General features: G+C 36.6%; 2 protein-coding genes across 51 annotated transcripts in view; both read right to left on the bottom strand.

Annotated features, from left to right (window-relative positions):
- LOC120300028 (neurofilament heavy polypeptide-like) overlaps nucleotides 1-12,171 on the bottom strand; it is a 169,898-nt gene extending 157,727 nt beyond the window's left edge. For all 50 annotated transcript variants that reach the window (XM_039325515.1, XM_039325532.1, XM_039325565.1 and 47 more), the window contains exons 1-4: nucleotides 12,129-12,171; nucleotides 9,130-9,189; nucleotides 5,314-5,373; nucleotides 4,488-4,667 (exon numbers count right to left, since the gene is read on the bottom strand). In XM_039325515.1, the coding sequence (XP_039181449.1) occupies nucleotides 4,488-4,667; nucleotides 5,314-5,373; nucleotides 9,130-9,189; nucleotides 12,129-12,153 (325 nt within the window). In that variant the 5' untranslated portion in view covers nucleotides 12,154-12,171. The remainder of the gene's footprint in view (nucleotides 1-4,487; nucleotides 4,668-5,313; nucleotides 5,374-9,129; nucleotides 9,190-12,128) is intronic.
- The window catches only part of TRDN (triadin), a gene marked incomplete at its 3' end in the record, with an annotated part of 49,141 nt that continues 35,019 nt past the window's right edge, over nucleotides 12,157-26,278 (bottom strand). Inside the window, exons 6-9 of the mRNA XM_039322716.1 lie at nucleotides 21,790-21,849; nucleotides 21,233-21,292; nucleotides 13,006-13,110; nucleotides 12,157-12,242 (exon numbers count right to left, since the gene is read on the bottom strand). Of these exons, the coding sequence (XP_039178650.1) occupies nucleotides 12,157-12,242; nucleotides 13,006-13,110; nucleotides 21,233-21,292; nucleotides 21,790-21,849 (311 nt within the window). The remainder of the gene's footprint in view (nucleotides 12,243-13,005; nucleotides 13,111-21,232; nucleotides 21,293-21,789; nucleotides 21,850-26,278) is intronic.

Genomic DNA, 26,278 nt, shown 5'->3' with positions numbered 1-26,278 from the left:
ACCATTTAAAATTAAAACATTCTGAGGCAGAACAAAATTAACTGCATGATAAATCTGTGCCGCAGAAAATGATTTATTGATTCTAATTTATTTTCTTATTTAATTAAATAAAATATATTATGTTTATTCTTAATTTATCTGCAGCTGCTACAAAATAAAGGCTACTACATTCAACAGATGGAAAATGTTGGGCTCTTGCTGAAAAATTTAGGTCAAGTTTGCCTTCCTGGGCTCTTCCACAGACCATTTCCATTAGCAATGCTTTTCTACTAATTCCACTGGAAAGAACTGGATTTTCAGCTTTATGAATTGCCACCTCTGATATTCATCTGGAAGACGAATGCACAAAAACATCAGCTGTGGTTCCACTGAAGTCTAAATTAGATAGTGCACAAGTTATGTTGCCCTGCTCCAATCTGTGATTTTCCTGGCGTCCCTGGAAGCATACAAAGGGCAATTGTGCATTATGATCAACTGGTATGGAAGGGAATGTGTAATCCTTTCCCCCCAGCATTTCTGTGGTTGAAAGGTCATACTCCTTGGCAGGCAGTGTTTGGATATGGAGGTCAGTACTGAACCATGGCCCAGGATGAATGATTTTTTTTTTAAAAAAAAAGGAATTTGGGGAAAACATCAGCTTTCTCACATCACAAACATTATCCTGATGGCTTAAAATTATTATTTTTTTAATCACTAATTGCAACAATTATATAATTTGCATGTCACCTAGTTTTGCATTGCAGTTTCCATCCACTCTTTCTGGATATCTTTGAAAAATTCACATTGCTTCCTGGCTTTTTTTTTTTTTTTTTTTTTTACATCCAGTCAGAAAAGTTCATGTGCATTGCGATAAAGGGTTGGTTTATGCTTATGACACATGTGTCAGTTATCAATTTAAAAACTTTACATGGTATATTTCAATGGTATTATCTTTCAATCTGTCACACCATGAGTTACATTTTCAGAGCTATTTCTTTTTTTCGGGCGGGGGGGATGAAGGGATAGCAGTGAAACCAACCAATTTTTGTTCACCTTTAGGATGTGTTTTTCACTGGAATACTGGAATTGGCAAAAGACTTGGTGCTGTAAAGCACTGATGGAGAAGACTACCAGTTTTACAGCCTCACTCTAGCTATCAATAAAATATTTTCTTCCAACACAAACTGGATAAGATCAGACCCAGGATCTTTGGTTATACCTGTAAAACTATAGTACCTGCACTGTAGTTTACATCAGACATTGATCTGATGGATTACCACTAGGGAGAAAAAAAATCAATACAGTATATTTCATCACTATTTCATGTATAAACTTTCATGTATCCATTCTGCCAAACATATTTTTAAAGCCTGCCACCAAAATGCATACATTAACACATATTTAAATATATGTAGTTATACTTTCCTCATAAAATATTTATAGCTGCGTTATCTGATAAACACACATTTCTAACCATATTTTATCACAAAGTGCAGATTTTAAAGAAGATTAATAGATTTTTTTAAAAACAAAATTCAGAGAAACACAAAATCAGAAGCAATGGAATGAAAAATGTCTGGGAAAGGGTTCAGGAGCCAAATGTTCCTCTTTTTCTTTACATCTAGAGCAGGGAAATCTCCTTGTTATTATGCAGAAGTGACATAGCAGAGAAATGCAAAAATCTCCCAATTTCCATTTTTGTTCTGATGGGTTGCAGCTTGTAGGGCAATCCTGCACTCAGGATTGGTCTGCCAAAGGAAGAAATATTAAGTTCATACAATCTTCCTTCCATAACCCTATCAGCCCTTTGTCAGATCAGTACATGTTACTCATACTGAAAGCTCATTCAGAGAGTAATGAGAGCAATCTCTTTAGAAATGAGCTCAACACCAGTGCTCCCAATTTCTATATAGCACATCTGTCAAAAAGACAGAAATGATTGAACAGGTCAGAAAAACGAGTATGAAGGAATAGTAATGCTAAGGTTCAAGGTTTTATTTTAAAAAAAATCTAAATTTTGATTTTGTTTCCTAATACGCTGTGGCTAAAGAATAATGTCCACATTCATAATGCAAGTAATTGGGACATATATTTTTTTTCAATCTAATTTTTATACAGATTTACAATATTCATGCCCTTCAAGCTTGCTGGAAATAACTAACGCTTTTTCTGAGTTTGGCAGCGCAATTCGCAAGGAAATAAAAAGACATAAAATGCATATATTAGGTTATAATAGGCACAAAAACAAGTTTATTGGAATAAATATGCATATAAACACATAATATTATGAGAGCTTGGTTGAAGAAATACAAATATCAGGAAAGGTGTGCAGAAACATGCATGCAATAATAGAAACCCAAACAAAAAGCCCAAGCATTTTAATACAAAATTAGGGACAAATTATTTGAACTTTTGGAGGAGTATCCAGTCTGGCAGGGAAGAGGGCTGAAGCATGGGGCTAGAGTCACTATGCAAACATTAAAAGGGCAGAACCATCCCTCCCTGGATTCCTTGGAGTCTTATCTAATTATTCCCAAGAAAGAACTACCAGACTGGGGAGATTCCTGTATTTTAGGCAGAATATAATAAAGTAGTTAGCTCAAGCTCTGCACATGTGGGTCTGGTTGTTCATGCCTGACAAAACTTTAAAAAAATTGAGAAACCCATTCTTGACAAGTTTAGTCGTCTCCCCAAAAAAGTATTTACATAAGAGGGCTTCAAGATTAAAGATGATGCACAAACATTCCTAACCTAGATATGTTTAAATGTTGTACTGTCTTTCAAATGAATAGGAAGAGTTTAAAGAGTTGAAGTATGCTGTCATTTTAGTTACATGCATACCTTTGTACTCAAGAGATAATCCTAATAATTTCTAAGAAATAACTCATATTATGGGACCTAACCATAAATAGATTTAAAAATATAGTATTTTTGCACAGCATGGAGATGAACAGGAAGATTTTCATTTCCCTCTCTCTCTAAAAAGAAAAATAAAAGGAGGGGGAAGCCTACAAAAATCTTAAGCAGCTCAAATGGAAGATTTGTATGAAATTTTCAAAATTCTGTAAGTCATTAAAAAGATATATCCAAAATGCTAATAATATCTGTATTGTCTACCATCTCCCCATGAGAAGATGTTTCCAAAATGCCACCATCTGTGCTTAAAAGAAAAGCATCAGCAGACTTGGGAGAGGTACCCCATTTGAAGAAGGAGAAGGAAAAAAACACAATGCAGAATGGAATTCCAAAGAAAAAAACACAATGCAGAATGGAATTCCAAAGTGAATTCAAGTGAAGCTGAAAACAGCTCATTTAGGACTGACTCTCCATGTTGTTCACCAAAAGCTGGTTGGCTGATTACAAAGATGAGGAAATGAACATTAAAGCCTGTGAACTGGAATATTTTTTAAAAGAGAGTGGTTGGCTGGAATCACAAGCAAGAGCTAAATCGCTTGGAAAAGAAAGCAATGAGAAAAATAATGGAATGTGCTGGGTGGAAGTGGACAAGTAAGGCTATTCATCTAAGAGAGAAGGTAAGAAGTCCAGGTTGAGTCCACAGCTGGTAACTAAGAGTTGTATCCTACCTAGCATTCAACTGGCTACTGTGGTGTTTTTTTTGAATGAGCTAGATAGATTTTTAGAATCCATAAGAATTCTTCCCCTCTGAGATTCCTCCTGGAGATTGGCACCAGAGTGAAACAAAGTTACATAAGTCTTTGTTGTTAGATTTCAGATTTTATCCCCTTGTAATATATGATTCTTTTTACCCAGATTTCCCGAACCTTTGCACTTTTGCAGACCAGGGGTAGTTGGGTAGTTCTCCATGAGCAGCATAAATGGAGCATACACGCTCACCCACTGCTCACGCAAGAGGGAATGTGTGCACAAACACTTGCCCACAACTTCCGCAGCCCGGTTCCGATTGGCTCAAGGCCTGGTAGTAGTCCGTGGCCTGACAGTTGAGGATCCCTGTTTTAACCCATCTGAGAATGGTACATAAGGGATAGATGGATGGACTAGAAAAAAGAAATATACATTCCAGAAAGGTACATCTCGCAGAAGAGCCAGCAAAATGGCTGGCTGGCTGATGTTGTCAAAAGCGTTCAGAGAGGTCAATCCTCCCCATGCCTCCATTTTTTTTCTCATTCAATGCAGGTATTTTAGAAAGAGATATAAACTGCATAGATCTCCAAATCCATGTTCTCCAAATTCTGCCTACCTCTGTCCCTTTCTCATTCCAATTCCTGACAAATTCTCTTCTTAGATTTAAGAATGTAAAGCATTCTCTAGATGGAGGCTAATAGTCAAGAGGTTTCACATCTTTGTTCCTATGCTGGAAATGCTTTTGTAGTGAAATTTGTTCCTAAAAGAATTATTAGTTAAAAGAAGATTCAAGAGGAAAAACCTGCATGCCCCCCTCATAATTATGAATTCTTTTTAAAAAGGGGAATCTGAATTCCTTCCTGAACTTCAGCATTCCTTGCTGACCTCCTCCTGATATTTTTTACCTTTATGATCGATTTTTTCTTTGACTGCCAGGGCAGTCTCCTTTTTTTCTTTGGCTTTTGGTGATGTCACTTCCGCTGCTTTGATTTCCTTGGTCTTTAGTCTTTCAGGTGCCTTGGCCTCGGGTTTTTTTTCTTTCACGTCTTTTTTTAACTTTTCTTCAACTTGGATGCTCTTTTTATCTGCATGCAACATAAATGTTTTAGGTTCACAAATCCCTGCTATATGGCATTAAAAATATCTTCAGTACTACTTATGAAGTTTTAAAAGACCACAGTGTCGTTATTAACTATTAGTGAAAAACATAAACTGCAGAACAACTGTTTTAAGCACACTGTTTAAACAAGACCTAAATCTGTTCAAATACCTACAGATTTTTTAAAAGTAATTTCAATTTCAATTTTTACTTGCATTTGGACACACTTGTATTTAATGAAATTATTGTTTCTCTAGTTTTCTGAGTAAAACAATAGCGTGACAATAGCAAAATAATTCTCAGATGTCTCAACATTTAACAACACTTAATCTTAAGATTTAAATTCTGCACAATAGAAGAATAAAGTAAGGTTTAGACAAGGATTTTACAACTTGGCCATATCCAGATATGTAAACTTCAACTCACAGAATTTTCCAATTACTGCTGAGAATTTGGAGAGCTGAATTCCACATCTGATGTGATTCATATTAATGTTGAAATCTTATTGGCTTTATCATTAGTTTATTAATAGCCTCCTGAGGTGATTTGGCCTCTGCATTCCTGTTCCTGCTATATGATTAAAGAAGTTTAAGAAGTTCACTCCTGAATATTATTAAGGACTAAAGAAATACCTTTTGTGACAACTTTTTTTCCCATCCTTTCTTGCTGTTCAGTTTTCATTTTTTCTGTTACTAAAATGAGAAAATGAGCTGATTTTACCAATCAATCTATAAAACACAAATATGAATTTGTTCATTTAAGTAAAAGCAATTGATGTGGACTGGGAATCCCATATCTATGGAATGTTACTGTGGATTTAATTCGAAGAGTTAAATAGCAAAATGTTATGTAATCCTCACTAAAGATGTTAACATTACTTTACCAGCACTTTATATAATAAACAGAACTACACTAAGATACATGATCTTTAATTCCTTTGAAAAGGGATGTTTTCAGGTAATTTTGTTGTTTAATTCCATTATCCTTTAAAATGCAGAATGTGATGCAAAACACTTAGATAATCATACCTATCATCTGCCACCAAACAATGTGGATCGCTCAAGATACATCAGATCCATTTTCCCGGTATGTTTGGTGCAAATTACAAACTGTGGAGTAATATAGTACTTTGATACAACAGATAATCACGCTATTTACATAATCTCAATCTTCGTATATACAATCATTTTCAAGTGCTCTATTTTTAAAACAAAACATATCTATAAGAATGATCTGAGTTCTCAGAGCTGTAGAATGATGTAACTAGGCAAAACAAACATAAAGGTACAGTTCTCCTGCAGACTATTCCCATCAATACAGAGAGACAAAGAAGAGAAGAACTGAGGTCATCTACATCACCTCATTTTTTCCTTAGTTGACTTAAGAACACATATTTGCAAAATAAATGTATACTGTATTTTGCATTATATTTTATACTGAAGCAGAAAAGAACAAGGGAGCATAAATTGCAGGAACTGTTATTCCAGCTGTGGAAAAGCAACAGATTGTTTTAAATGAGAGAGAATAGATGAGTCTCAAGACTATTTTCTCCCTCTCAGGAACTAAATGGGACTTCCCACATCACCTGAGAATCTGGATTTTTCAGGGCATTCTCCATACTACTTTTATTATAAAGTCCTTGCTTACTACACTTTCATATTTGGTGGGGGAAGAAAACATTTTAAAAGAGTTTGCATCATTAATTAAACATGCAGGTATCGACAGAATGTAGAGGTAGGGTTAATAAAGTAATTCTTGGCCCTTTGGAGAATTGTAGTAGTGAAGATGAGAAATTTGTTACCTGAATATGGAGAAGCAGATCTCAATAAGGAGTAGAGTAACTTTCAAGTTCTAACCTTTGTCAGAGAACTCTTACAGAGCCTATTTTTTAACACCATTTACCTTGAGCTGTCTTTGAAGACAATTTGGAGATCACAACTTGCACACAATTTATTTATGTATTAAATTTATATGCCACCCATATCACTCTGCAAAGCCATTCTGGGAGGCTTACAAATAAAATTAGTGCCACAATAGCAACAGCACTTAGACTTATATACTCTCTAAGCAGTTTACAGAGGCAACATATTGCCCCAACAATCTGGATCCTCATTTTACCGACCTCAGACCAGATAGAAGGCTGAGTCACCTTGAGCCGGTGGGAATCGAACTGCTGGCAGTGAGCAGAATTAGCCTGCAATAGTGCATTTTAACTACTATGCCACCATGGCTTCTATGCCAATTTTCCAATGAATCGCTAAGAAAAACAAACCTATTCATCCACAGTGTATCAATGGCAAGCTCAGAAAAAACTGTTTATGGCTTCTGAGTTGTTCAAAATGTTGGAACTTATTTTTCAAGCACTCTCCAATATACAAGCAACACCAAAACCATCTCTCTTAATAATAGTTCCATTATCATCTGTGTTAACCAGAACAGCTCCAACTCTGAACAGCTTCACAAGTGTTCTTTGTGACAGAATAGATATAAGATTTCAAGACCAATGTTATTAATGCAGTTTCCATTAGGATGTGACCGGATGAAATCAGAGACATTTATTTTTCCTCCTCAGTAAGGCCTTAGGAATTATTCTGCTTATACTGGGAAAGTTAGACCCCTATTGGTTTATTTACTGGTGGAGCCTGAGGCTCTAGTTCCTACTATAACAAACCTAATTTTACCAGACGATGCAAGATGCTTTGCAAGCTGCAAAAATTATTCTGATTTATATAATCTGCATTATGTCACCATTGTACAAATGACAGAATTTCTGCCATTTGCATCATTTCTGTGCAAATCATTATTTATAAAAGATGTAAAACCCCACAATGCCTTACTGGCTGGGCAGGTGGCATTCCTGAATATCCTTCCTCACATTTAATCTGTTAAAATGAGGATTCAGTCAAATAGTGATTGCTGTTAATATTTAAGTTAGAATTTTATTCTGTTTTAATATAAGTGGCACTCTGTGAATCACAAAAATCAGGGAAAAGATCATAAATATACCATAAAGTGCCACTTTATGTTATCTACTTAGAAACAATTCCCATTAAATTCCATAGGATTACTGCCATTTTGCATCCACTTTTTTTTGGAATAAACCCTATTGAATTTTGTGAGGATTACTTTTGAGTAGACATGTGATAGATATCCAGTTTAATTGGAATATGAGGTAGAGTTGACACTTTTATAGTAAGCACCTAAATATAAAAACTTAAAGGTAGTTTTTATCCTACCCTTCCACACAAATACACACATATGAAGAGTGAAGAAAATGAAATCAATGCAAAACATATAGATTCCTCTGTACTTTCTCCCAAAGCTTATTTTAAAATACAATGCCAATAAAAGGAATTGCAAACTTCCTCTCTCAGAACTTCTACCCTACAAGATTTGTGGCAATTTAATGAACAGCTTATCCCAGCATCTTTTTCCCCCCTCTCTGGCTGTAGAATAAACGTGAAACTGTCAGTGAGAGAATTTAGTAATAGAGGAATAAAAAAGTTGATGTGGTAAATAATAGAGCACAAAGTGAACCTCTATTTTTAGATGTGACGAAAGTCATATATAATGCAATACAAACAACCTCAGAAATAGCCTGAGTCTCACTTAATGAAAAAGTGATATGAAGGTAAAAGGCTTGTTACAAAGTTTTCTCTGCCACTAATTTGGGAGAAAACAATCACCACCATTACCTTAAAATACCAATCGGTTGATCTAGTGCAGGGGTCTTCAAACTTGGTCCTTTTATGACTTGTGGACTTCAACTCCTCAGCCAGGCATGCTGAGGAATGTTAAGACACCACGCTAGAAAGGGGTGACTGTGAGTTCTATTCCCGCCTTAGCTCTGAAAGTCAGCTGGGTGACCTTGGGCCAGTCACTCTCTCTCATCCCAACTCATCTCACAGAGTTGTTATTGTGGGAACAATAGGAAAGTGTGTTGGATACATCCATCACCATAAGTTATTTATAAAAATAATAAAGGTGGGATACAAATAGACAAATGTCTTGCCTCTGACTGCAAAGAGGCACCTGCCTAGGAAAATTTGTGCACAGTAGTTTTGTTACATGCACAGGCAATCTGATGATAAAAAAAACAAATATGGGTAATGAAAGAATAACAGTCCTTTGAAAAAAGCAACCTATGTTAAACCATTCCTACAGTATTTCATCAGAGTTCATCCACTGAAGTGCTTGGAGAAGAAAATCCAAAATAAATCCAAGTGCTTGGAGAAGAAAATCCAAGAGAGGATATATACCTTGACAGACATCATACAGAAGATAGCTGAACTCACTCATTCTTGTGCCATTTCAATAGCAGTTATATGGAGAAACTCCCTTGTCAACAGAGTTACACGGGAGCATTCTGCATTCAGTTCTGCCCCCTCCCATCAAAAATGTGCTGCTTGTTGAATTATTCCTCAGTAAAGTAAAATTAGCAAAATTACCTTTTGGGGAAGAAACTGCTTTCTTTTTCTCTTGTTTTGCAGTCTTCTCCTTGGAAGAAACTGAAACATTTTTTAAAAAAATATATAGTATAAATATATTTTCATGTATATGATCATGATTATCACTATTACTTATATGTACATTGAGAGCTTATGCACTGGAAACAAATTCCTTGTGTGTCCAACTGCATTTGGCCAATAAAGAATTCTATTCTGTTCTGTTCTGTTCTGTTCTATTTATAGAAAAGAATATAGAAAAATCAACAATAAGAGAAAATTATTACATTTCAGTAACAGATCTTGAAAAATAGTAATGAAACAAAATCAAAGATTATGTCAGTGAAGTATAGAAGTTCTTATTTTTCCTTTTGGCACGAAAAAGCAAGTACCATACAAATGGCCTCCTCAAAGGGAAATGTTTGAACTTCGTTTCTACAAAGCCCAACACATCACTAGTATTACTTCTCTTCTGGCGTACCTAGGAAATTATTTTTTCTCTCTTTCACTCTTCTTTTCCTCAAAATAAACACTTGGTTTGTATTTAGGAGGAGGTATTTGAAGTACACCATTAAATATCCTAATCAAGCAGCCTCAAATTTTGATTGTTCAGTTTGTTTCTTGAAGCACTAGGAATTAATGACTGAAAGTGTTCACCTACTAACTGTTTCACCTTCACTGGCAGCTTACTAAAGTGTGAGATTTAACAGAATTACAGAATTGGAATGGACCTGGAGACCTTCTAGTCCAGTGATGGCAAACCTTTTAGAAACCGAGTGCCCAAACCACAACCCAAACCCCACATTTATCACAAAGTGCCAGGGCTGCATCAGCATTGTGGTACCCTCAGGGGGGTATGGGGGCATGGCCCACTGGGTGGGCGTGGTCCAGTAGGTGGGCATGGCTGTGGTTGTCACAGCAGACTGGGTGGGCGTGGCTGGGGTGGATATGGCCACCTCGATGTTGCTCATGGGGGGGACACCTGTGGGGGCCGGGCAGGGTTGGGGGAGATCCAGGGAATCTCTGGTGGGTGGGGCGGTGGGCAGGAGGCCCAGCATAGATGGGGGAGGTACGCAATTCTTGCTGGGACTGGGGGGCCATGGCACCGATGAAGATCCAGCTTTCCCTGCTCAGGATGGCCTTTGGCTTGCTGGGTGTGGGCATGCTCTACCACCTCTACTCAAGCTTGCTAGCTGGCCACTTTGCCTCCTTTGTGCTGGGTGGGGTTGCTGCTCCGGGTGACGGCGGCCTAATGGACCTGCGCAAGCTTCTGGCAGCGGCAGCATGTGTGCCCACAGAGAGGGCTCTGAGTGCTGCCTCTGGCACATGTGCCATAGGTTCGCCACCACTGTTCTAGTCCAACCGCCTGCTAAGCAGGAAACCCTACACCATTTCAGACAAATGGCTATCCAAAATGGTATAGGGTTGTTCAGATCCTTTGTGTTTTTTAATTGCCATTAGAAGCAACTTTTTAATATTTTAATGCACTTGTAAGGTTTCAAAATGGCCAGTTTTTAAATAAAGACCTTTATATTTTAAGAGATAACCACAAGAGAAATGTATATGATTGTGGAGCTGTTATAAATATGCAGGGGCATATACATAAAACCCCTTCCTGCAGTGCTAATTCCATTGAAAATCCTCTTAAAACTTGGTTTGTCAACTGAAATGATGCACACAAATAATAGCTATGTCAGTCAATAGTTCAATTTCCTACCACATATGACCCTTAGCCCCAATTGGCCATGATTGTGCCATAAGGAAATGTTAAATTCAATACACTATAGTGAAAAATGACCGTAAGTGCTCCTACAAATACCATATGTCCTCTTGCCTTAAGCAAGTCATTCTCTTTGCAGGCAAGTATAATACAATTAGCTTTTTATTATCATCCATCAACTTTCAAAGTAGTACACAAGTGGGTTTTTTGCCTGGGAGAGCACCATAATTTTCATGACAATTTCATGGGATAATCATAATGGGTGGAAACAATTTGTGCTTATCTACTGAAGAAAAGACATCTGCCAGTGGAATGGATTTAGTCTTTCCTTACAGGCTTTAGCACCCCTAATTCTGCTTTGGGGACTTGGGATCCTCTGGAACAGATTTTTCAGGGTTATGTAGGGGAGAGGGAAAGGAGAAAATGGAAAAATGCGGTATACATGGAGAACTACTCATTAAATACAGTCACAACAGATGTAATATACTGATTTTGATTTCTCATGAACTAGATATTCATGGGTCACCATAACTTTTATTTAAGATCTCAGTAAAAATGTAAATATATTATTGCATATTTTTTATATACAGTGGTAACATTTTCCCCTAACAATCTTTGCAAAAATCATGGGAATAATATTACTATTATGGAACAGGAAATCATATTTTTGTAGTGCGTGGCCAGTGAGGTGCCCAAAAATGTCCAGTCAATAGGCTGAAATTTGGTGATCCAAGTCCCTAAAGAATAAAGGAATTAACATCAAGCATGATAATGTCTATAAACAATTTGGCAACTGCCAAATGAATTACTCTTTTGTAGGTTTACTTAGTGTGCTGCAACACAACGGTTATTTTCTTTAATTAAAACGAATGTTCTTCTGTCACTCATTGCTCTTCCTCAAATTTCAATAGGTTGCAACTAATCAGATAAAATTTTAAAAACTGAAAGTGTGTAAATAACCCACTATTTTCCCGCAAATGAAAGCAGTGATTTCCTACATAAAGCAGAATAACAGAAGAATGAGAGAATCCATCTTGAGTGAATATATCTTGTCAAGAAACCTGATCTAGGAAAAGGGATTGGTCCTTTTTTAAGTAGTGGATTTTAACTGATTTCGGAGAAACACAATGAAATAAAAATGAAAAAGTTAAATTCAGCTTCATATTCCATCTCTCAGCAAAAACTGATTTGGGGAATGAAATATTTTCTCCCTATTTCCTATGGGTGTTTCATATTAAAATTTAAATTGTTCTTCTTCAGAATTTATGAAAATTATAATTACCTATAGCTTTTTCTTTCTTTTCCATCTTTCCAGGTTGCTCATATTTGCTTTTCTTTTCAGGTTTTTCTCTTTTTTCAACTTTTTCATGTTCTTCAGGTTTTTCTTTATGTATCACTATAAGCAAATCAATATATATTTAGATATACAATTAAAATATCTTCTTACCAAAATAATGCAATTACATTTTCTGAAATACTATTGACATTGGTCTTATTTTGCTACATTACTCTGCTATACTTTCCCTTCTGTTCATGATCATGCAGTATGGCATGTGCAGGATTTCTATGGAAACCCTATTCACAGAAGTCACTCCTTATTGCTCATCCATAAAATGTACCTCAATACTGTCACAATATAAATCAGTACAAAAAGGTGGCACTATGATCAATATATTTCCAAATAAATCAACTAAATGTATTCTAATTGTTCAGTGATAGACATTCATCAGAAAGCTAATAATCTTTCCTCTAAATCTAGTCTAGTTATTATTTTTGCATTTCCTCATTCAGTTCTTCACTTGATTAGAAATTAAAACCAGGTATTGTTCCTTTGCTGTTGATTCAAACTCTCTATGATCTTCATCATACTGTAGATTAGAAAGAGGGAGTTTATTTTTTCCTCTTACAATGGTGAAATGGTTTTTCCATTTTGTTAGGAAGCAAAGAGCTGCCAAATCCTGTTAGATCTCCTTATTTGAGCATCTGTTGGAAAAACTGACAATTCACATTTCTGAAAAGAGCAGAAACTGTTCTAGCACTGTTAGGTCCATGAAACTTCAGCAGTAATTGCCAAAAAGCAATCATGGGGTTAAACTGATTACCAAGGTTATTTATTTGTTTCTTTCTTTGTTTGTTTGTTTCCAGTGGTTATTTCTCACCTTTAGTAAGTTCCCTTTTTTGAGGTTTTTCTACTTTTTCAAGCTTTTTGGTCTTCTCTATTTTTTTAGGCTTCTCATATTTCTCAGGTTTCTCTTTGTGAATTTCTATAAATAACAATATCAATACATTTACATTTCTAAGTAATCTGCAGTTTAGAAGAGTAACATGAAATAATGTTATCAAATACAGATGTAAAACTGGCCTTTTGAAGTATAATAGTCATGCATGACAAAGTTGAGTTAACCAATGAGATTCAACACAAATATTACACTATATTCTACCCACTGTACTATACCAATCTGGAAAATTTCATTACATCAGAGTAAAAGTGGTTATATCACATCACATGTAAGTCAACCATAGTTCCATGCTTTCATTTCTCTGCTTGTAGGCGTTACCCATGAAGAATTTTACTGGATCCGATCAGCATATAGTATAGATACATAGAGAATAGAGACCCCATTGTGGGATCTGTCCTCCCTCCCTCCATGTGCTTACTGTAGGTGTGATAAAATTGATATTTCTACATTGCTGTTGTTTGTTCTCCATACCTTGGTGGAGGTATAGTGGTGCAGTGGTTAGAATGCAGTATTGCAAGCTAACTCTGCCCACAGATAGGAATTCTATCCTGACCAGCTCAAGGTTGACTCAGCCTTCCATCCTTCTGAGGTCTGTAAAATGAGGGCCCAGATTATTGGGGGCAATGTGCTGACATTGTAAATCTCTCAGAAAGCACTATAAACAGTGATGGGATTCAAATAGGGTTCTCTGTGTGGTTCTCTGTGTGGATGCCACTTCCGGAAGTCAATTCTGGGCCTGGACAACAAAAAATTAGCTACTGGTTCTGCTAAATTGATACAAACTGGTTGCATCCCACCACTATTTATCAATGCAACTTTCTATTATTAACAAAAAATACATTTCCTGCCAAGTAAGGTTTTTATTTTTGGAAATTAGTCCAGCTGCAAGGGCATGAGTTAACAATGGGGTGTTTTTTACACAAGCACACATCTTCAGGATGGATTGCATTTTTAAATCCAGCTATCTAGGGGACTATTTTCTGTGGACTTATAGAATCAACACCCACAAACAGCTGCTCGCTCACCCACAGTGTCATTCCTGTTTGTGTGCTTAAAATTCTTAAGTTTGTTCTGAAACTAGTGAGAAAATTATTCAGCTCATTAAGGAAATGGTTTCTAGCTTGACAAAGAAAAAACGCTTTTCTGTCCTCAGAGTACAGCAATATTCCTTATTACACGAAGCTAAATTTATTTGATGAAGCAAATACAAATAGAAACAGTGCATTCACTACACACTATTCCTTGCCTTTTTACTAAAATTCCAATGCTGACTGGAAATGTTGACAATTTGAATTCCAGTTCATCTGGTGGCTACAACATTGGGGAAATGGGTTGATGGAGTTTTTTTTAGTAGAAATTAGTTTAATTTTATATCCATGTACAGTACAAAGGAGATGATTCCATGCACTGTTATGATCACAAAGATTCTGTACAGTATATGATACATTACTAGTGAATTAACCTGTGAGATGTCATACCTCTGTAGTTTGACTTGATGATGATAACTATTGTTCTTTTTTCTTTGGAACTGTTCTATTTCAAATCAGCAACACAACAGACCTGAGGCCACCTACAGTACCAAGGTCCCCTCCAATAAATGCCAAAATATCAGTGGCACAGCCATTTGTAATTTTAAGCTAGGCTATGGATACCAGATGTAGACAGCAAGATTGTAATTCAACAATTTGTAATTTGTTGGAATTGGATCATATCAGAACTATACAACTCTGGATGACTCATTGATGGCAGCAAAACATTAGTAACCATATCTCAATCCAACAGTTCCTCCAGCAGCTTGTCTGGTATAGAAAAGAATGAGTAGGTAGTCACCTTAGTCCCTGCAGTCTTAAAGCCCCACTGGGCACTCTCTGTTGCCCACTCCTTGGCCCACACCTTTAACAAAAATTAACAACTTGCATATCTTGATTGCTAAAATATGAATGACAGCTAGATAACAGCAAAGAGAGTTTTTAAAAATCTAATGATCACCCCACTTTCTACACCTGATATCTGGTAGCCTAGGAAATATGCAAAGCTATCTGTTATTTATTTATTTTTTTGTATTATTTTATTTATTTTTATCCCAACTTTATTATTTTTATGAATAATTCAAGGTAGTAAACATATCAAACAGAGTTTCTTCCCCCTATTCTCCCCACAACAGCAACTCTGCAAAGTGAATTGAACTGAGAGAGTATAATTGGTCCAAACTCACCCAGCTGGCTTCCATGGCTAAGGCAGGATTCAAACTCACAGTTTCCCGCTTTCTAGTCTGGTGTTTTAACAATTGGACCAAATTCACTTAGCTGCTGTAGGTGGTTTTTAAGCACTTGAAGGATATGATGTACATTTTATAATAAATAAAAATAAATATCTGATGAATAACCCATTCACAATTTGTTTAATCTATTATTTATAAGACTCCAGGTGGCTCTTGCTATAATCTTATTCCCTGAAATAAAATATACTGAGCTCAGTACAATTTCTATGTACAACAGATATTTACAATTTCTCCACTAATATAAAATGTTAAAGTTAAATCATATCGAAATCTACAACAGTCATCTAATAACATAGTAGTATAAATGCATGTGTTAGCGCATACACAAAGGGACACACATACAGACACATTCTAAATAAATAAATGCTTATCTAAAACCTTGATATTCTCATGGCCTGTGAATATTCAGTGTCACCAAGGAAGAGATGTCAAAATGTGTAATCATTACTGGAACTTGAGGTTTCTTATTTTGGCAACACCTGCTGTGATAGATAAGTACATAGCCTGAAGTTATGTCTCTTTCCTTGTCCTTATGAGGAACTAAGGTCACTGTTCTACAGATTGAGATTAGCATACTGCTAATCTTTGCATACTGTGCAATGACCAGGATGCCAAGATCCAAAGGGCAGGGCTTTCAAACTAATTTCCACATTGCCATCCAATGCCGAGTGGTAGAAAAATATATTTATTCATTACATAAAATAATCTACATTCCATTTTACTGAATAAGTTAACTTACTGCTACATAGAGACAACAAGGCAGCACTTTCTACCCTCTAGCCAATATGAGCACATACAACCTATAACATTGATATTGGTATGTTTGTGTTGTGCATGTGTCTGTGGGTGTTTAGTTTGTGTGCGTGTGTGTTTGTGTAGAGAGAGAGAGTGTGTGTGTAAATGGTTCTGAAAAGTATATACATGAAATGAAAGCTTTCACTGGTCATGTTTAAACTAATACTAATTCAAACTAGAATTCTAGTTTAGAAATTCTAGCATTGTGAGATTAGTTTAAACTAGACCAATCTTAACATTTCCATTTTCACACTCACTTTCATCTTTTGACATCAACCTTGATGTGCAGTTTTAAAGCCCAAGTCTAGTTTTACTTATCTGAACATAAGCCATACCAATCAAAATAAAATAATAAAGAATCAAAGATTATCACATGTTCAAAATTCTGTTAAAACTCTAAGACACCATTCACACTGACCATGGATGTTCCAGTGTAAGCCTTTCCAAGATTGTTCAAATATGGAGTGTGCAAAACTATTTATATAAAAGGTTAAACAAAAGTGTGCATAACATTTATCTAGGCTACCATAAAATCTATACCCAATGGTTTACTTAGATACAAGACCGTAAAATGTGGGCTGAATCTCTATTTCCGTGGTGGCGAACCTATGGCATACGTGCCACAGGTGGCACGCAGAGCCTCTCTTTGAACACGCGCACCGTCCACCCAGTCCTAGGCCTTCAATTGGGTTTTATAAAACCTTTTTGCTTTAGGGCTCTGCCTCTGTGTGCAAAAAAAAAAGGTTCAATCAATCAATTTCAACTTCTCACGGGAAAAAAAAAGATCTCGCAAAGTTGGAATTGATTGATTGAACTTTTTAGTCCCACCCAGTCTGCCGTTACCACCTCAGCCACGCCCACCCAATGGGCCACGCCCACCCAATGGGCCACGCCAGTCCCCGATGATACATAAGTGGGTTTTGGGTTGCAGTTTGGGCACTCGGTCTCTAAAAGGTTCGCCATCACTGCTCTATTTTGTGTTTCAACTGTAAGCTGTTTCATTTTATTTTCACTATATAAGGTGTACCAATATTAACAATCCTTTTCTGCTATAAGTAGAATGTGGATCCTTTTCTGGCATCTGTATTAAAAAGCATAAAAGCATTGACCTTTTGCAGGCCTGCTTATAACTGATGAAATCTGCAGCTTAATTGTTCCTGATATCTTGAAGGAAGGGGCTGTAAAGTGAGAGAGATCTTCTATGTTGCCTGATCCTCAAGACCAGAAACCAAACTCACATGAACCCCTGCCAATTTCTCTTCTAAAATTTTCTTTAGCACCACAAATATTCAACCTTGCCAGCATCAATCCTCAGATTACCAACTTCCCTCAGAACCAGTCCAGCTCTGAACGTGAGGCATTTTAACCTTGGCAATAATGTATACAGAGAAGGACAAGGAGATGGGGTGGGGGCAGAATGACGAAAACAATACCATATTGTCATAATATAAGTTTTACCCTTCTGTAACTGTGCCATAATCCATTCATGGACAAATGTGGTAAGACTGTGACAAAAGCATCAAAATTCTATTGAGAACTATTAAGTGACAGTGCCGCTGTGTTATCCTAAGCTGGGCAACATAATTTTGTATAAAAATATCCTGGATCCAAGTCTTCATTTCACGGTAGGACTTCATCTGCCCTATGCTGATGTACAAAATAAATGTTAGAGAACCCAATTTTCAGTATCAACAGCATCCTGTGCTAATGCCAGGTGTCACCTTTACAGAAGCTTAGTTGCTCCTGTAAGCATATCTTAGGCGGGCAATTTGGCACCTCTTTAAGTCTTAGCCAATAATTAAAGATGAGTTGGAAAAGGTCCTAGAACCATAAATAGCTCCTGGTTTTCATTTTTAGGAAACAAGCAAGTATATCTTCAGGCATTCTGAGAATTAATCTCAGAAAAGAATTCTGAATGCTACTGAAGCCTGGAACCTATTCAATATTTTGGGTAGAAGCATTAAATTGAGAGCAGGAGCCCCCTTGCATGCCCTCCCCTAGACATATACCAAAATGTTATTAATCCATTTATTTCCTGCTCAGCCTTTAACTGCCTCTAAATGCAGCTGCCATGGGCCTGAGGCTGCATACAATATTCTAGGAATACCTATATTGCTTGGCTTTGTTTTATGGCATTCTAATTTATACAAGCAGTTTTAAATTAAAATCATTTGTATACATTAGAATTATGCAAGTGAGTAATCACTTTCTCCTTCTTCTGGGAGAGATAATCATCTCTAGTTTAATGAAAACAGATCAAACTAAAAAAAAAAAGGTCAGCTAAATATACCATATTTCACAGGCCTATATTTATTAGCCCAAGACCAGTCGCACTATGATCTCCATGAAAATTCTATACGGGGGATTTAAGAAAAATATATTGAAATATCATTTTGCCATTATTACTTTAGTTTAGTAAACATCTAGACTCACACACTATTTCCCTTCCCCCAAATTCTTCTGCATTTGCCTTGCTGCCAATGCATATTTAAATAGAAGAGTGTCTGCTGAAAATGGGTTGACTTCTTAAAGCAGGGGTCCTCAACCTTGGCAACTTTAAGACTTGTGGACTTCAACTCCCAGAATTTCTCAGCCAGCCCCTGATTAAAGGACAGTGTTGTGCAAAGCTCAAAAAAAAAATGCATTGCTTCTGTGTGGAGTGTCTCTTTGAAACATCTTGGCATGGTAAGTTCCCTGAAGTAAAGAGCGTTGCTTTGAGAACTTATCTACTAGATGAGATTATAGAAGAAGATAAAGTGCCTTGTCTATGGTTGCATGGCCTCCTCAGCTCAGTGAGGTAAATTATATCACACTTGCAACTTTATAAAGGAAAGTTGTGGAGCAAAGATAAAGCATGGCCTTGTACATACTTCTTCAGTATTAGTTTGGGGACATTAGCAAGAATATAGAGAAATCTATAAAAAACAATAGCAAACTATAAATAAGGAAAGGGCACAAGGTAATTTGGTTCTCTCTGCAGAAGCAGTAACACTGCTTTACTAATCCAGCATTTATGCATATATATATATATATATATATATATATATATATATATATATATATATATATATATATATATATTGAGGCTTAAAACACCTCAGTTTAAGATTGTTTTGCTGATATTTGCTCTCTATTTTTAGTTACATTAGCAAAGTATTCCTCATATATTACCTTCTATTGCTATTATAAGACAGGCATTTTGAGGTAGATCTATTTGGGTTTTTAAAATCGTACTTATAAAGTTTTGTGTTTTCTTGTTCTTTCTTTTCTTATGTTTATCAGTCATTCAAGGTGATGTAGGTTTTATTTTTTAAAAAAATAGAACGTCTGCCATCTTAAACTGGCATGTTTGTAATGCAATATGTTTTCAATTAACTCTCTCTGTGTGCGGGTGTACACATTCATATTAATAATTAACACCTTGGCATAAATTAAAATATATTTCTTTTTTCCTAATTTGGTTTACTCCACGCTATTCTGTTCAAGACTGAGATAATTCAAGAAGGACCATATTGTTAATAGCCATAATTAAGCACTAATTTGCATAGTTTGAGCCTGTGGCAACCAATTTGCTGTCTTCCTGCAAGCTTGGAATGAATTTGACACACAAGAAATTATTTGCATGTTGCCCACTGCTGCCCACTACACATTAAATAGAATCTTGAAGCTCTTAAGTACAGCCACTGCAGCCTTGGGAGCAGCTGCAATCAAATGTCAAAAGTTAATCTGGGCTCAGTTTAGCAAATGGCAGACAGCAGCAGGTGGCCCTATCAGAAATGGGTCAGCCGATGGCAATCCAGGTGAAAAGACTAAAAAATTCAGCATTTGCAGACTCAAATGATACTGCCAGCTTTCATTTCTTCCATTTTTCTTTGTGCTATTAAACCAGTGTTCAGAAGGTCGTACTATGGTTTAGTGCCATTTCTGATCAATGCAATAGTTCCAATGTTCAGAGTGTAATATGATAAGAATAGTAAGAAAAGGAAGAAAAAGAAAATGAAACATATAAAGAGTGAACAAATCTTATAAAGATTTTAAACACTCATTAAATAGGCCTATTCTAAAAGGGGTTTTTTTTGTGTAGACAAAGGTAATATATTCAGAATATTTTATTAATGTAGCTAAAAAATCCAGGCTAATGTTGACAAAGGAATCTTCATTTGAAGTGTTCATAAAGACTTAGCCAAGATATTATTTTTTCAATCAATGAGATTTTTTATTCTTTAATTCTTCAATATTTTGCAATAATTAATACTGTTTGATTAACCCCTACGGGAAGAAATCACTAAACTATAAGAGTAACAGAATAACAGAATTGGAAAGGACCTTGTAGGTCTTCTAGTCCAACCCCTCTGCTCAGGAAGGAAACCCTAACCACTTCAGACAAATTGTTGTTCAATCTCTTCTTTAAAAACTCCAGTGTTGGAGTACCCACAACTTCTGGATGGAAGTCATTCCATTGATTAATTGTTCTAACTGTCAGGAAGTTTCTCCTTAGTTCTAGGTTGCTTCCCTCCTTGATTAGTTTCCACCTGTTGCTTCTTGTCCTGCCTTCAGGCGCCTTGGAAAATAGCATGACTCCCTCTTCTTTGTGGCAGCCCCTAAGATATTGGAATACTGCTATCATGTCCCCCCTTGTCCTTCTCTTCATTAAACTAGACATATCCAAATCCTGCAACCGTTCTTCATATGTTTTAGATTGATCTTCTTGTTATATGTTTCTTCACCATGTCTGTGAGAAAATATAGGCATTTCCTTCAAGGTATCCCTAAAGCTTATTTGTCTGAATATTATTTCCAGCTCTATTTTATTCTATTTTAATAACTGGTTATATCCAGAGGTGTTTATTAGCTGATGAAACAACCACCAAACACTCTTCCAGAGCAGATCTGTGAAGTGTGATATAATCATGGGAAAATCTATTGTGCAAAAAGTTTGTTTTATACAATTTTATCTTTATATAACTTTATCCTTCAAGTAAGTGTGTGTGTTTCCTAAGGTTTGGGGCAGTTTTGTATGTTCTTCTTCTACATAAAACATTTGTACGATAAAATAAATGAAACTAATTACCTTTGAGCGGTAGTTTCTTTTCTATTTTCTCTTCCCTTTCAGTTTTGTCTCTCTGAATTTCTATGAGCAAAGAAGAATACCAGATAATTAGACGAAAATAAACTGTTGTGTTTTGAACATTGTGAAGAAAGTCCAGTACAAATACATCAAAGTTGACAAATGCACAATTGAAGTATAGGAAGTTCGGATCAATAATATACTCACCACGGATAAGACATCATTCTTAATATGTCCTATTTTAACTAACCACAATTTGGGGTGGGGTGGGGTGGGGTAAGATGAATAGGTTTTCTTCTACATGCTGTTGTGGATTACTTTCCAATAAAAATGAGAGGAAACCATGTTGAAAAGGTATTTGATTCTGCTTGATAACTCAGGCAACAAAAAAATGCATGTTCTGGTGGAATTGGTTTCAAGGCTTACTTTTTAAGCTTGCTGACATCAACAATGGACTCAAGGGCATTGACTATAACCCCTTGCGTGTGTTTGTACAGTAGATTGCTAAACCAGATCTGCCAACATACAAAATATACATACTCAAATAGATATAATATTACCTTTTGGGGATGGCTTTTTTTCTACTTTCTCTATTTTTTCAGCCTTGTCTATCTGGATTTCTGGAACAGAGAAAACATTACAGAAGCTTAATGACTAGAATATTATGCTTGAAGTATACAGATACTCCTTATACTTTGCTCTTGGTAGGATTTCAGCTTTCAAAATGTATTCCATCAAAAAAAATCACTTAAGGTAAAAACCTCAACATTCAGTTCAGAATTGGCTTTCAGAGAAATGTAATGAAACTGCTCTGAGCCATTTTTTCTAGTGATAGTGATACATTTTGCTGTTTCTCTCAGTGACTTTACCTGAAAATATACCCAAGATGTGAAGAAAAATGTCCTTGCGTAAGGTGCTCAAGTAGGTCTGCATCTAATCAGATTGCAACAGAATGGATTTTACCATTCCAGTTCAATCAGATTCCAAGTTTGGTTTTGGGTGTGTTCTTTGTGATAACTCTTGATGGGAGAAACTGGCACATATAGAGATTTTCATGTATAATTCTAATAACAGATATTAGATTTCCACAATACATTATCTTACTTATACTTTTCCCTACAGATTGTTGGTCAGAAAAAAAATCACAAAATTTGGAAAATCGTAAATACAATAAGATTGTTCTTTCTGCAGTGATTCAGAAAGTATGAAATGAGCAAGTTTGCTTTAAAAAGTAAGCCAATTGAATTTTCTTCCATCTTAAGAATTGGTAATGGTTGCCTCTGTAATGGTTTGCCTCTATGAATACCAACAGGATATTAAGATTTCAGAGGAACTTGGCTAACTATTCCCACTAAATACATATTATGTATGCTCACCGCCTTGAGTTATTTATAAAAATAATAAAAGTGGGAATTAAATAAATAAATAAATTTAGCCTTTGAAAAAAAGCACTGCTCAAAATTAGTGCTATGTATTGGGCTTTCAGTCAGAAACCAATGATTGGTTAATTACCATGAAAAAAGGAACCAGTTTCTTCGAAAGTGAAGACGAAGGGAACAATCTGCTCATTTTTCTGGATTCTATGTGTGAAATTTGCTCTTTTTAAAATTTGAAATCTGAGAAACTGAAGTAGCTAAAGGGTCACTGAACAGGTGAATGGGGGAGGAGGAGGTCTGAAATCTAGGCCATTTAATCTAATCAATCTTCTTCTTGTTGTTGTTAATTGCGAAGTCGTGTCCAACCCATCGCGACCACATGGACAATGTTCCTCCAGGTCTTCCTGTCCTCTACCATCTTCTGGAGTCCATTTAAGTTCACGCCTGCTGCTTCAGTGACTCCATCCAGCCACCTCATTCTCTATCGTCCCCTTCTTCTATTGCCCTCAATCTTTCCCAGCATTAGGCCCTTCTCCAGTGAGTCCTTCCTTCTCATTAGGTGGCCAAAGTATTTGAGTTTCAACTTCAGGATCTGGCCTTCTAAAGTGCAGTCAGAGTTGATCTTTTCTAGGACTGACCAGTTTGAACGCCTTGCAGTCCAAGGGACTTGCAGGAGTCTTCTCCAGCACCGTAGTTCAAAGGCCCCAATTCTTTGTCGCTCAGCCTTTCTTATGGTCCAATTTTCACATCCATACATTGCAACTGGGAAAACCATGGCCTTGACTATACGCACTTTTGTTGGCAAGGTGATATCTCTGCTTCTTGGTATGCGTCTAGATTTGCCATAGCTTTCCTCCCCAGGAGCAAGCGTCTTTTAATTTCTTGGCTGCAGTCCCCATCTGAGGTGATCTTGGAGCCCAGGAAAATAAAATTTGTCACTACCTCCATTTCTTCCCCATCTATTTGCCAGGAATTGAGAGGGCCAGATGCCATGATTTTGGTTTTCTTAATGTTGATTTTCAAGTCAACTTTTGCACTCTCCTTCTTCACCTGCATCAAGAGGCTCTTTAGTTCATCTTCACTTTCTGCCGTTAGAGTGGTATCATCTGCATATCTTAGGTTGTTGATATTTCTCCCAGCAATCTTAATTCCAACTTTTGATTCATGTAGCCCTGCCTTTCTCTTTCTGCATATAAGTTAAATAGTCAGGGCGACAGAATACAGCCTTGCCAGACTCCTTTCCCAATTTTGAACCAATCGGTGGTTCCATGTCCAGTTCTCACTGTTGCTTCTTGACCTGCATATAGGTTTCTCAAGAAACAAATATGATGGTCTGGTACTCCCATCTCTTTAAGAACTTGCCACAATTTGTTGTGATCCACACAATCAAAGGCTTTAGCATAGTCAATGAAGCAGAAGTAGATGTTTTTCTGGAACTCCCTAGCTTTCTCCATGATCCAGCGTATGTTGGCAATTTGATCTCTAGTTCCTCTGCCTCTTCGAAATCCTGCCTGTACTTCTGATAGTTCTCTATCCACATACTGCCGGAGTCTAGCTTGTAGGATTTTAATCATAACTTTACTAGCATGTGAAATGAGTGCAATGGTGCGATAGTTTGAACATTCTTTGGCATTGCCTTTCTTTGGAATCGGAATGTAAACTGACCCTTTCCAATCCTGTGGCCACTGTTGAGTTTTCCAAATTTGCTGGCAAATTGAGTGTAGCACTTTTACTGCATCGTTTTTTAAGATATTGAATAGCTCAGCTGGAATACTGTTACCTCCACTAGCTTTGTTGTTGCTCAGATTTCCTAAGGCCCATTTCACTTCACATTGTAGGATGTCTGGCTCAAGGTCAGTGACCACCCCATCATGGTTATCTGGGACGTTAAGCTCATTCTTGTATAGTTCTTCTGTGTAGTTTTCCCACCTCTTGTTAATCTCTTCTGCCTCTGTTAGGTCCCTGCCATTATGGTCCTTTATCATGCCCATCTTTGCATGAAATATTCCCTTCATATCTCCAATTTTCTTGAAGAGATCTCTGGTCCTCCCTATTCTGTTGTTTTCTTCTGTTTCTTTGCACTGTTCATTTAAGAAGGTATTCTTATCTCTTCTAGCTATTTTCTGGAATTCTGCATTTAATTGGGTGTATCTTTCTCTTTCTCCTTTGCCTTTTGCTTTCCTTCTTTCTTCAGCTATTTGCAAAGCTTCCTCAGACAGCCATTTTGCTTTCTTGCATTTCTTTTTCTTTGGGATGGTTTTAGTTGCTACCTCTTGTACAGTGTTGCGAACTTCTGTCCATAGTTCTTCAGGCACTCTGTCTATCAGATCTAATTCCTTAAATCTATTTGTCACCTTTACTGTATATTCATCAGGAATATGATTTAGTTCATACCTGAGTGGCCTAGTGCTTTTCCCTACTTTCTTCAATTTAAGCCTAAATTTTGCAATGAGAAGCTCATGATCTGAGCCATAGTCAGCTCCTGGTCTTGTTTTTACTGACTGTAGAGAGCTTCTCCATCTTTGACTGCAGAGCACATAGTCAATCGGATTTCTGTGTTGACCATCTGGTGATGTCCATGTGTAGAGCCGTCTCTTGGGTTGTTGGAAAAAAGTGTTTGTTATGACCATCGTATTCTCTTGACAAAATTCTATCAGCCTGTGCCCTGCTTCATTTTGTACTCCAAGGCCAAACTTGCCTGTTATTCCGGAATACTTTAGCATTCCAATCCCCTATGATGATAAGGACATCATTTTTTGGTGTTAATTCTATAAGGTGCTGTAGGGCTTCATAGAACCGGTCAATTTCATCCTCTTCAGCATCAGTGGTTGGGGCATAGATTTGGACTACTGTGATATTGAATGGTTTGCCTTGGATTCGAACTGAGATCATTCTGTCATTTTGGGGATTGTATCCCAGTAATGCTTTTCCTATTCTTTTATTGACTATGAAGGCTACTCCATTTCTTCTGAGGGATTATTGCCCGCAGTAGTATACCTGATGGTCATCTGAGTTAAATTCACCCATTCCTGTCCATTTTAGTTCGCTGATTCCTAAGATGTCGATGTTCAGTCTTGTCATCTTTTGTTTGACTGTCAATCTATGATGGTCCATTTCTAGTCTTGCTGGTACAGATTTATAAAAAGGCAATGGTTTTTATAGTCACCCATAGTCACCTATGGCCAATATGATTGCAACATTTAGTATTCAGAAGCAGCAAGTGGATAACTGATATAGAGTGAGTTGAATTGCATCCACTTTCTGGCTAGAGTTTTGTGTTGTTTAAAAAAAACCCTTCAATTTATTTTAAGTTTAAAATGCCATTTTTTTCCTGTGGATTTCTTTCTCCAAACTGCAAAGCTGTCAAAATATAGCACTGCTGACAAGGAGACTGGATCCTACAGAAATTATTTGGAAGTTAGTGTGGGCCGTCTGCAACCTAAAGGAATGCTAAAAATTTAATGCGGAATGAATCACACTCTCTGAAGCTTCCTTTCACTTTTTAAAATAGCATGCACTTTAATTTCCAACTAATCATATAATATCTTTTTGCTGAGTTGCTAAAGCAGTTGTATTTTTATAGAAGCATTACATGGCCAGCTGAAAGGATGCAATTTATCTCCATCAGAAAAGCATATTTTTAATAAATCCAAAATATTATGAATTCATTTTT

Source organism: Crotalus tigris, unplaced genomic scaffold (genome assembly GCF_016545835.1).
Source record: "Crotalus tigris isolate CLP2741 ecotype Arizona unplaced genomic scaffold, ASM1654583v1 scf7180000017611.44802233496:7321179, whole genome shotgun sequence".
Classification (NCBI taxonomy): Eukaryota; Metazoa; Chordata; class Lepidosauria; order Squamata; family Viperidae; genus Crotalus; species Crotalus tigris.
This window is presented reverse-complemented; position numbering and strand designations above follow the sequence as displayed.